The sequence below is a fragment of the Oculina patagonica genome, chromosome 13 (genome assembly GCF_052425735.1).
Source record: "Oculina patagonica isolate OP01 chromosome 13, crgOcupat, whole genome shotgun sequence".
Taxonomy (NCBI): Eukaryota; Metazoa; Cnidaria; class Anthozoa; order Scleractinia; family Oculinidae; genus Oculina; species Oculina patagonica.
Genome location: NC_135770.1, coordinates 26,417,885 through 26,430,834, shown reverse-complemented (window position 1 = coordinate 26,430,834; position 12,950 = coordinate 26,417,885). Strand labels below are relative to the sequence as shown.

The 12,950-nt window shown below is 37.9% G+C and overlaps 1 protein-coding gene across 1 annotated transcript in view; it reads right to left on the bottom strand.

Moving 5' to 3' along the window:
- LOC144636598 (polycystin family receptor for egg jelly-like) overlaps positions 1 to 10,254 on the bottom strand; it is a 37,044-nt gene extending 26,790 nt beyond the window's left edge. Inside the window, exons 1-8 of the mRNA XM_078495811.1 lie at positions 10,144 to 10,254; positions 10,021 to 10,075; positions 7,290 to 7,403; positions 5,651 to 5,973; positions 4,360 to 4,498; positions 2,560 to 2,882; positions 2,135 to 2,273; positions 593 to 1,228 (exon numbers count right to left, since the gene is read on the bottom strand). Coding sequence (XP_078351937.1) covers positions 593 to 1,228; positions 2,135 to 2,273; positions 2,560 to 2,882; positions 4,360 to 4,498; positions 5,651 to 5,973; positions 7,290 to 7,403; positions 10,021 to 10,075; positions 10,144 to 10,176 — 1,762 coding nt within the window. The 5' untranslated portion in view covers positions 10,177 to 10,254. The remainder of the gene's footprint in view (positions 1 to 592; positions 1,229 to 2,134; positions 2,274 to 2,559; positions 2,883 to 4,359; positions 4,499 to 5,650; positions 5,974 to 7,289; positions 7,404 to 10,020; positions 10,076 to 10,143) is intronic.
- Between the last annotated feature and the right edge of the window lie 2,696 nt (positions 10,255 to 12,950).

Sequence of the window (12,950 nt, the reverse complement as noted above, 5' to 3'; positions counted from 1 at the left end):
AAGCATAGCCAAACCATGCATTATTTACCAAGGACTTTTCTTGCTGTACTCTGCAAAACTTTAAAGCTTGTAGAACACCTACTCACCTATCAACTTTTAAGCTCGTCCCTATGTAAGAAGAAATCAGCCAACATTGAATTTAAGGCAATCAAAGTGTCATTCACATTGAATTTTAGTTGCTGGCAACTCAGAGGAGTCAGCGTGATTGGTTACACATGGAAGTCCAGACTTGATTAAACAAGAGCACACAAAACTGTCTTACGGTTGAATTCCGATGATAAGCACCCTACCCCCTCTCCCGGCAAAATAACAAGCCCCTTCAAAACTAACCCCACCAAAACAGCCTTTTGAACATGTTATGACATTAGGGTCAATAGGCGATTTCCGAGTCCATTTTGCCTGTTTTACAAAGTGAGTCTTGGTACAAAACTTTTTCACATTTAGATTTTTGGGCTATAGTGCACACCTTTACATACTTTGCACACATTTGGCAACACACAATTAGCTATAGGTACATGTAATTGTAGCGGGTTACCTCAACACAAAATAAATGCCAGTAACAAAGTACCTGAAATACGACACTAGTGCTTACCTAGACCATCTTCTTTCACTTCATTTATTTGTTTTGCAGTCAACGCGGAATCAAAAACTTGCATGGCGGCAATTCGTCCCTTCAAGTACGAGCTATCGTCTGCTTTTACACCCATTCTGACGTCATCTTGAGTAGCAAGAGTTATGCCAGCTCCGATATCCTGCTGCAGGACTCTTTCTCCATTCAGCCATAAACTTGCAATACCAGTTGTGTCATCATAGGAAGAACCAACATAATGCCACTGGTTTAGTGCCAGGGATTGAGCAGTAAAAAAGGCGGGTGTTTCTGAGTAATCTCTGTGCGTATACTTAGCGTACAGGGATCCGCCGACAATCCACAAATGAACGCCCCAGTAAGTGCTTGGACGATAGTTGAAAATAGGTCCGTCTGTATCCTCAGGATACAGCCAACATAACATTGTGATGGAGTGTTGCACATCTAAGCCCCCATTGTTTGGAAGCTCAATGTAACTGTTGATGTGTCCGTCGAATTGGTAAGAGCCACCGTCGTTACCATTAGGGCCAGTCGCAAGAGAAACCCCAACAGCAGTACCCTGGGGTTGTTTGTCGTAGATTTCCCGTGTTGCAAACAAGCTGTTCAGAGGATACAGGGCCTTAGCAGCTGGAATACTGACAGCTACAAAATAAAAAAGAAAAAGTGAATAACAAACGCTTGATTGTAATAAGTCAATGCAAGCGTAAATTCTTAAAACGTAAACTCATAGAAAGGTTACCGGTTAAAAATGAAATTACAACACAATAAGCGAAAAAAGGAGACCACGCCACACAGTTTTCTAAAATAAGCTAAAGTAAGCAATGCGCGTTTGACGAGAAAAGCCAACTCTAAACCTGCAATCTAAACACGTTGATTTATCTTATTTTTGTAATATACCTTCTTTTGCTTATTATGTTATTTCATTGTTAATTATTATTATTACCTATTTTCCTTTTTTTGTAACGTACAGTGTTATGATTGTAGCTGTAACATCCAGTGCTATGAACAATTACCTTTAATTATTCATTGTATTATGTGACGTCTTTAAGTTTAGAAATGACAATTTATTCTGAAGAATGTGTTTAAAAATCTTAGTGAGTTTCTGTTGTGTTGACCGTACGTTTTGGAAGCATTATCCTGTATATATTCTTACCCTTTTTATATTCACCAGTTCCATTCTCTATTAGTTGTTTCTATTTGCTGTAGTGTATACTTTTTGCTGTTGTGTAAAATTAACTCTTAATAGAGATTGTCGATGCTATTGTCTATACAAGACATTTGAGCTTTATCTTTTTTTAATTATGACGTTTTAGCTATTTTACAGATATTTTTTTGTATCCGAGCGTATACGTGCGTATTATGCGCACAAGTTGTGTCAAATGCGATCCTTCATTGCAATATAAAGAAAAAACCTTTATATACTTTATCTGCCTTAATTTCCGAAAAAATTGTCACATCCCCCCCCGGAAAAGACAAAAAACAAACAAAAAACAAAACAAAACAAAAACAAACAACAGTAACAAAAAACAAGCAACAACAACACCGTACCTATACAGCCGTAGAGTTCTACCCTCATGGCTACGGCTTCATACCAAGCTTCTGGTAAAAAACGTATGTAACGTGCAGTGATTGGTGGATTCAGGTCATGATAAACAGCAGTGTCTTGGTCTGTGTTTCCATCAAACTCCTAAAAAATTAACATGGTAAGTTGTCAGAAATCTACCTTTTTGGTTTAATTTCTAATCCACCGACCGACATGTGGATCCTTAACTGGAGAAAATGCGGTTGAAGTGATATTTTAACAATCAAAAACTTAATTTATTTGGAAAGTAAATTCATTTTCAAGTCGGCCCGGCATTGAAAATCATTTTTTTGTTTAAATTCTCACTCTCTACAAATGGACATCAATTTTAAGAAATGAAGAGCTGAAGTTACTCAGCGTTTTGCAGTTGAATGCGGTAAAAATACTTTACCTTGTCTGCGTTTTGTCCTTGTTCTCTGTAGTACTGGAAGCTCACTCCATCATCGCCGAACTGAAGCTTGTACTTGGTGACCCACATGATCCAATCAGCGCTATGTCTTCCTTGCGTGGCTACACCAGTCACCTTAGTGTACAAACTACCCAAATCCACCTGAAGCCACTGATTGTCGTCAGTGCCCGCCCTCCAACCTCCCGTACCTTCTTCAAAGTTTAGTCTGGCCAGGTAGGGGGCATGGGATGAAGTTAATTGCGAAGGGGCAGTGATGTGTCCGTCAGAGATGGCATAGTTCTCCATGCCGAGGGGTTGTTGACATTCTAAGAGATAAACGAGATCGATAAAATAGCAAAGATGATATTTAACGAAATTTTAAAGTTATTATATCACGGATTTTAGCCAAATTTCGGCATGGGAAATGACCATCAAATTAAGTGAAATATAAAAATAACCTCTTAAAATAGTGAACGAACATTTCAATGATACAGCATATACAAAAGAAGGTACGCATGACAAAAATCAATGAAGCTATTGTTTTGTCACTTACATCCACAGAAGTAATTTCTTTGCAAAAATTAAGTTTCCTAGCAAGTATTTGGCAAAACCTAATAAAATAAACTTAACTCAACCGTGACACAATTCTTTTAACTTTCCTTTGTAATTTTGGTACAGAACCGTTATTCTTTGTAAAAATCCTCCTACTTTTATTCACTGAATGAAGAACTCCAAAAATTAGCGATACTAATAACAACAAATATTAATTCCGCTTAAAACCGTTTTAGCGCTAGGTTGGACTAATCCCTGAACGACTTTTTACCGGTCCTTGATGACTAATACATTTTTGTGACATCGCCGGAACGGCCGGCTGGAAGGATGGGATAAACGAAAACGCCTTGTTTGTAAATTTTCCTTATTAAAATAATGTTTTTGATTTGATTTGCACCACGATTTAAAGCCCAGGGCCGGGTTGTTCGAAAGGCGGTTAATGCTAACCCAGGATTAAAAGATGATCGAGGTTTTAATATCTCTTGTTTTAAAAGGTTTTCCATAGCTAATGTTTTGTGAAGTTTGAGATTGGTACACGTCAAAACTGGGGGACAGAAAATATTAACAGAAAACCTCGGCAAAATGTTTTAAAATTGAAATCAAATTTCACGCTAATCCTGGATTAGCTTAATCGTGCTTTGAACAACCGGGCCCAGGTGGCCATTAATTTTTGTATCGTAGAGCTATGCCAGTTGAAAAGATAATTACGAATTCGGTAACCTTGAAATCAGATTTTACAAAATACTGCACGATATTGAAACGATGCTGAAACTTGCATGTGCCAGGGCCAAATAAACAGTGAATGGAAGAACAGAGGGGTTCCTCGTGCCCGTTTTTGTGCTCCGGACTTAGAATTGGATGAATTATACTTAAAAGCTGCTTTTGGCCGAGAGAAAACTGGGGCAAGGCTATTTTTTTTCCATTCTGCTAGCGGCTTATCTCATGTCGTTGCAGCAAAAACGTTATTTTTGTACTTAAATGTATTATTATTATTATTACAAGCGAGGCCCTTTGAAGTCTTACTTAGGCGTTGAGTGGATGTGTAACATACGAGGTAGGTGTAAGGTAAAAGTTTAGACTGCGTTCGAGCCTAGCGGCCCACCAGACCGGAACTTATCCCGGTTTCGTCAGCATGAAGCGACTAGTGCAGCGTACTAACCATTAGGCCTTTACAGGGAGTGCAAAACCAGGAAAAACTAAAATGGAAATTCTTTTTCCTTTTTATACAAGTTGTAACATGACATACTATACCTTTACAACCATGGAGCTCCACTCTCATCGATATCCAGACATACCATTCTACTGGTACAAAACGGACGTAACGCGCCGTGAATGGTTGATTGAGGGATTTTCTAACAACAGTGTCCTGGTCCACGTTTCCAGTAAATTTCTACATCAGCAAAAGAGCAATTTGTCAGAACTATTAAAACGGATTTTCAAGTCTGTTTCTTATCTTTCCGCTTTTTTTCTGTTAAATCTATTTGTTATTGTTGCTGCCCTACGTGCCAGTGGGCACAATGGGTAGTGAGTCGAGTTTGAGTATTTGTTATGGTCACACTATGAACAAAATTACCTGGTCATATTAAAAATTAAGAAATGATCGTCATGGGAGGAAGCGTCTGTAACTTGGCATGATGCATTAACTTAGTGAAGAATGAAATACGCCTTGTATCACTAATATCATCTACATGTACAAATCGACATAATGCGAAAGAGTGCATGAAGTCCCGCACGCTGCTGACATCATGCCCAATCATTAATATAACCGTTAAAGAAGCTCCCTAACGTCATCTAAAGTCATTTTTGATTACTTTCAAATTGAGAAGACCTCAAAAATGATAGTTTTTTCACGTAAAAGAGAATCACCACCTGGGCTGGTTTCGACTGACGAATAGCAAGCCGGGCTACAAACGAATGGAATGAAAAAGAAATCTAAACGTTGAAAGAGATATAACAAGGTCAGGAGGACTGATATTTAGAAAATAAACCCCTTCAGGCGGTTGGTATATTGGAGGATAATGCCCGAGGTTGAAATATTGTCCGAAAAATGAACAGTTGGCCGAGAAGCGAAACTTCGAGGGCAACTGTGAAATTTTGAGGACAATCTTTCAGCCAAGGGCATTATCCTCCAATATACCAGCAAGCCAGAAAGGGGTTTATTTATTTTACAACCCTCCGATTAATTTCTACAACTTGTTTTAGGGAAAACCTACAGTGTTGATAGCGGCTTCAATGCGGTTGAAATAAATGCAAGCTAGTTGGTTTACGTAACTTTTTAACACTGTAATTTGATTTTTATTTGATTATAAAACAGTTAGGCATGAAAAGGTATCTTTGCTCTTTTGTTTTGTACTTGTTTCAAGAATTGGGCGACGGATATCAAATCGGACGGGGTATATTGCCTGATACCCGTCATCCGATTCTGTACCACGTGATGCGTTTTGTCCAATGAGCGCGCGCGAAAATTAATTGGTGGGCTAAAAATGTTAAAATCGACTGTAATCAACTTCTCAGTGGATTAACAAGTCGATCTCATCAATACCTTGTCTTCAGCTGCTCCTGGTTCTCTGTAGTACAGAAAGTTTACTCCATCGTCACTGTACTGCAGCTTGTACTTGGTCACCCAATTCATGTTACCGCCATGTCTTCCTTGCGTCGCCACTTTTGTAACTTTAGTGTACAGAGTGCCGAGATCAATCTGCAGCCACTGATTGACGTCATTAGTGCTGGCCACCCAGCCTCCTACAGACGCTTGATTGTGAAGCCTTCCCTGGTGGGCGGCCTCATTGGCATTATATTCCGAAGACGCATTGATTTGCACATCAGATATTGTACCGTCTTCCATGCCAAGAGCACTTTTGCATTCTAAATGATTTGTAGAAAAGAGTGAAAATATAACGTAATATGTCGACAAAGATATCGTCATCATCATCATCATCATCTCATCATCCCATCATCATCATCATCATCATCATTCATGTTATATGGTCTCAGTCAAGCTTCTTTAAATTGTAAAGCTTAATCACTTTTGAAAAGATGTTCTAAGGGATGAGAAAAATTTTGTTGCTAGCCGAAAGATTATCCAGGGGTTTAAACGCTAGGCCTTTCTCGATTATGCTAGTAAAACTGGCATTTAATGCTACTAGAAATTCTCGCATAAAGCCAAAAAAATGCTTGAATAATGCCTGATTTCTTTAAAGAATGCCACTTGAATTCCAAAGAATGCTTTGTTTTATTTCAAACAAAACGTACAAACTCTTACATTATATGCTCATATCAACAACAGGTGATACTTAATAATTGTTGTTTATAAAAAAAAATAAAAAATAAATATAAAAAATATTTATTTATTTAAAAAAAAAGAAAAAAAAAAAGCACAGACAAGTAAGGAACGGACCATTATGTTTTTGGAGGGGGGGGGGGGGGGAGGATGAAAAATATTGAAAAAAATTGTTTGCAGGGCCTGGAAAGAAAATAAATTGTTTGCAAAAGCGATATGTATAACAAAAAATAGTAAGAATTTCGAAAAAAAATGTTTGCAGAGGTGTATAAACTAAAAAAAAGTTTGCAGAGGAAAAATTTTCACCCCCCCCCCCCCCAAGAAAATAATGGTCCGTCCCTAACACAACACAAGTACACAAGTAACACAACGCACAAACAGTCGAAACAGACGGAAAACAATCAAATTAAGTAATCAAAATTGTGAAACTTTAGGATTATTTATCCTTCTGAGTTCTGAGTGCTGAAAGCTGGATCACAGTCATTAAAAATGACAGAAAATGCTAGCAATTCTTCTTCAAGAAAAAACGAAAAAAAAATGCTAGTTTTCCCAAAAAATGCCGAAAAAAATGCTAGCATAATCGAGAAAGGCCTATTTAACGCCGCTGGAATCGTGCCATAAATAGCCACTTTTTATGATCTTAAAGATCTGCATTCGAAGTTTTTCGATAATATTTACTAACATTTTACCATTTGTTTTTTTTTAAAAAAACCTGGTTCAATTTATGAAGGATGTATACCAACTTGGCAGCTAAAAAAGGTTATTTTTCTACTAACTTATTGTGTCAATTGTGAGCAACTCTAAGGCTTCCAAATTTCGCTATCGTTTTACAGTACGCAGTACACCATCGTGCACTACGCTCCCCTACCAATTTGCTAAGAATCCTTATCAGTGGTATTACCTTCTTTGCAACGTCCTCCATAAAATTTTTCGGTACACTCACAAACAAAGCTGTCAATGCCTTTATCTGTGCAGGTTGCTCCATTCTGGCATGGGTTACTGGCACATGGCGTCGCTGAAAGGAGAGATAAGTAGCTCCACATTGTATAACCAGGCAATAAATGCTGGTATATTATTATACATAAATTTAATTCATTTGAAACAGCTGCGCAAGTATGAAAAGGCGAAAATTTCTTTCTCTATTCTTTAGGATCCAAAACAGCCACGCAAGAATGAAAGGGTGACATATTTTTTCTTCACTAAGCCACATGATAAGTTAGGAAAACATTTACGACAGTTAAGATTAGAAGATTGTATTGGACTAAGATGCAGAATAGGAAGCATTATCTGGCGATTATTTATTTTAGATTTTAATATTCTTTGTTACGGTTGTAACTGATTTTTTTACCGAGTTTCTTCAAGGAAATATATTTTTAATATTTGTATTTTTTGTAGTGCAAAATTCCACAAGCCCGTGTATTTGTATCGCTTAGGCAATTTAGTACTGTTTTGATAAGCATTTTCATCTTTATTGAAAATATGTTCTTAAAATAACACAGCAGTCTTGATTCATTTTTACAGTACTTCAAGACAGATTAAAAACTACCAAAAAATTAAGATGTGGTTTAGTAACAGGAGAAACAGGTGTTAAAATATATGCAACCGGCTCGTAAGGTTGAAAGGTGAATTTATATATTTATAATGCATTTACAATTTAAATGAACTGAATCCGGAAACCTGGTCCTGGTTGTTTGAAAGCCGATTAGCCTAAACCCAAGATTAAATCATCCTTATACCCCGGGGGGGGGGGGGGGCACCCTGTATATTTTTTGGTGGGGTGTGCCGCTGGGAATTGGCCCTTACCCAATCCAGCCTGTTCAGCTGTGCCCCTATACTGACTGCCCGTCCCTACCCTTCCCCTTGCATAGCTGTCTGTCAGTGGGCATCTGTCGCGTGCAGGATGATTTTATTTATGTTTAGGAGTCTTTTCTTTTCCGGTTTTCCTTTCTACTTATTCGTTCCCCATCATTTCTCGGCAAATCCCCTTTTTCAACTCTCGACTCTCCCGTTTCCGGCACATACCTATATGTCTTTGGGGTGCCCCCCCCCCCCCCGGGCCTTATACACACACGGAATGAATTTATCTTTCGATCAAATTGTGTACGCATGTTCTTCAAAGCTCGATTAACTCTATTCGAGGAACCCTTTCACTCCCCCAATACCATACGGCACAAGATTTGTATGGAATGGTTATTATCTGAAAAACACATAAAAAGCTGTAAATTAATCTAAAGTTTAAGAGTATGCCCGAAATATAGTAAGGGTAAGATATTTTTTAACGTTTTCGTTTTTCCGTTTTAAATGCTTTTGGGTTGAAACAGTGACTCTCTCTACCTCTGTTACTATGATTTATTACATATCACTACCAATACTTTTCAATTGGTACACTGTATGTGGTAATTGGGTCCAGCCGCCTCTCATTCGCTCCCGCAACGAAGAGCGGGAGCGAAAGAAAGGCGGCTGTATTCGCAGGCTACCGTTTTACAAAAAAATGCGGTATTCCCATGAGAGTAAAAGTTGATCGGGAGACAAAGCTCGCAAACAAAACAAAATGGCCGTGCTACTGTTTGGGGATTTGCTTTAATGCAGGGTCCAGCGAGGAAAGAAAATCAATCCAGGCTATCTGACGACTTTTCCAAAACACATTTTACTTTTATCTCGAAGCATGCGATCCTGTGAGAATTGTCCAATTATCCCATGTTTTTTCGAGTTTTCACAACACGGATGGTCCGCTGTCCGGGGATCGTCAATTCGCAACGTTATTTACACAAGCGCGAAGCAAAGATTTTAACATTTCCCTTCTCATAGGTAGAAATCGGCTCTCACTAACCGCTGTCGTGTAAAAGCAAACTTTGTGGTGAAATTACAGGCTTTGTTTGGCTTCAAAAAGGCGAGTATTCGTTTGATGTTATGGACAAAATCTCGTTAGAGTTAAGTTTACTATCGAACTTGTTTGTTCTTCAATACAAGCGAGAAAACACAAGACTTGATGTCAAATTTAGTGACATAAAAACGTTATCGTCCCACGCTTCTTTACATACTCTTTGAAGAATATAATCCGATAAAGAGGCGCTGTTCTGTTGAAATTTGTTTCAGATTATCTCAGTGACTCTCAAACCTGAATAGTTTTGTAGACAAGTAAAAATGGACACCTAAATTTTATTTCCTTTTACAGCACTGGTTCGAAAATATAGTAAAGTGTATGGAAGGCGATTTCGTAATACCATTATTATTTCACGACTTACAGTTGCAAGTTGAAATCACACATAGGTCATGCGTGCGAGGTTCATGATGTAATTATATGGTGCAACTGATTTTTTCATTCAAAACTGACGTGATTTTTCCTGGTGACTGTTTCACATATAAATTTTTGTTATCGACCTTACCCTTCTTAAAATTTTTTTCTTCACACTTAAAAAATTAAAAGCAACAAACCGTATAATGGCGAAATCTCAACAAAGAACCTGATTCCTTTTTTTAAATACAAATCCCCGTATCCTGTGAAGCTCTGAAATCGGAAACAATTTCGGCAAAGAGAAATGGAATTCACTGAGGTTATAATTCTCTCGCACTCACTCGTTCTAAATGCCGTGATTAGAAAGCGTACTTATAAATAACAAACAAAAACATACCTGCATATGCCAGGCCGCCATTAGTTAAAACCATGAAGCCAAGAAGCCAACGAATCTACAACGTCAAAACAATTGATAAGTGCATACTTTTTACCCGTGCGAAACACCAAAAAATAACCTCACCTTGGATGATAATATAAGCAATTTAACGCCCATTTTTTGTCACTGACAAGGATGACTACTTGTGAAAACCAAATCGGTGACAGATAACTGTTTTGGAAGTCGTTTGATGTTTCCTTTCCATATCTAACAGGCTACGTTTATTATTTGCCTGAGGGGATGTGTTACCCCGCGGAGATTATTATTAAAGAAAATCTTGTTTGTATTTTAGCAATAGATCACACTCTCCATGGGTTTACGGCGCAGTTAACTCACGCGGGTTGGGAGAACAGCTTGTAAAAAAGCTTGTTAAATCACGAGCCGTTAGTAGGTTTTGAAGCTCCAAAGGTGACTCTGGGTTCGAATTGTATTTTATATCTCAAGACTTGTTTAATTAGGTTACTCAATGCGTTTTATTTTCAGTCCCTTTGCATACTTTGATCATAAAAGACATATATTATTTATTTCATATGTAAGTTATCAAAAATAAACAAAAAACTTAAATTTACCATGGTGACTGGTGATAAGACTTGAAAAGTGCAGCAAAAAAAAGTTATCACAGGAATTTCGAAGCTTCAAGCTACTGCCACGTGATGGATTCAATTCAAGATGTTTTCCACCGAAGGTTACGATGAGTAGACCTGTGTCAGCGAAGATAATTTCACTGTTGTTCTATAAGAAATAACAAAAATAAACAGAGCTCGAATTTTATTGTATATTTTGGTGAATTTTCCAGAAAATTTATTTTGAGAGCTATACCTCACTACGCAATTAGTATGTTTGGCTTTCAAGGTTTGAGGAGTAAAAAACATTTGATTAGTTAAACCAATAGCAACTCCTGGCTTGAAAACAGCTGTCATGCACCACTAATAAGCTACAAAATTGCACTGGAACACCTATTGACATAAACAGTGCAAAATGTATAAACATCATTCACAGGTCAAGATTAACTAATTATCGAATTTCTGAGAGCGATCTAAGTTTTATTTACATTTACAATATCCAAAAATTACCCCGATGTTTGATAATGGTACGCGTTAATTAACTTCTCTGGCTTACACCCGGTACTTATCTCTCCTAAGCCATGCGCAAATGCTAGACAAAGAGACGATGGTCTTTTACCAATATTCCGTTATGTAGAAGCACTTATTTAAATACAGCTACTTTTGGTTAGATTTATTGTAATCAAACCATATGTAATGGCCTTGATGAAGTAAAACAACGCAGGCCAGCAGGGGGTGCTTGTCGTGCTCAATATTTAAGGTTTTTTTTTTATTATGATAGTTTTGGAAACCGTCTCAGCTTCTAACAAAAGTTAGTTAAGATGAAAAGCGTTGTTTGTATAACTACACTGAAGAAAAGCTCAAAAGAATAAGAAAGTTCGATTGCAGTTAAGATATTACGTAATCAACTCTTAACTAACAAGCAGCTTTGACGAAGAAGACATTTCCGAGATTCGTGGACGACTACTGATCGTTCCTCAATGAAGAAATCCATGTGAGCTTTTTACTCTGGTAAGATATAAAGCTTGAAGCTCCCCGAAAGTTAGCCGTCGTGGATCGGCAAGAAAAAGAGGAGAAAGAGAACTGACGCATCCAAATCTTTGATTTATACGTTGTCAAGCGAACAGGTGACTAAAACAAATAAAATCATATCAATACAGTCTTGATACACTTAAGAAAATCAATGATAATCAAAAAACAGAATGACTTATTTTAAGGGATTACGTTTAACGGTTCAAGCACTCAAGGACCCCTCAAGTACTTTGTTTATCAACGAGTCGGATTCGAGTGCATAAACCGTGTGTCAGTCCGAAATGAAAACTTCGAGCCTAAGAACAAATTCGGTCTTTTTAAAATACTTAATTCCACATTATTATTCTGTGTAAATCTATTTTCATCTTAAGTGACATCTGGGCATCAGTCATTCCGTTAACCGACGTGTAGCCGTTAACGGACTTCTAAGGAAGAATTCCGTCAGCAGTGTAGTGACGTCACTTTGTCAAAATCCCTTTTAAAAAAGATGAGTAAAAGCCTTTAAAATGACTAACTTTCCAATATAACGCAGACTTTAGCATAGCATCCCAACTGAAATTGCCTCATAGCAATTCTGATAGATAGATGATAGATAGATAAACTTTATTGTGTCCCTGTGCCCTCCCGGTTTGGGTCCTGTGTGCCGCCCCTCCCGGCGGATCCGGAAAACCGTGTCCAGTTAATCCCTCATTAAAGTTTCTTTTTGTTTTTTAAAACACGGTAAAAACAAAGGACTAGACAATCGTCCGTGTGAGTACTCGAAAACAAAAGCTATCGTGCGAATAAAGCACGCTTACCGTGCGAATATAGCACGCTTACCGTGCGAAACAGATACGCCTACCGTGCGAAACAAACACGCTTACCGTGCGAAAAACACACGCTTACCGTGCGAATAACCGTGTCAACGCACACTTACAAAGCGAAGGATGGGAAAAAACACGTTTAACGTGCGAAGAGAGAAGTACCATAGTACGCTTTCTCGTCAGAGAATTTATTGACAATGGACATCTGGTAAAACCTAATATCTGACGGTTGATCTCGATCAATTCGGCCGATGTTTAAATAATTGCCAAAACTTCGGCTATGTCGTTCTTATACCGCCGAACTATATCTTCTGAGACTTTGAACATTATTAGTTTGATCTGCATCGCTGTCATGACAATTAAAAACAAGAAGCTGCCGAAAGAAATAGCGATGCCAAAAATTCGATTTACACGCGGGAGAAACGAGCGCAAAAAAACCGATGTAAACCTAGTAGTTTGAGCGACACATACTCTAAGATTACTCTCCCATAAT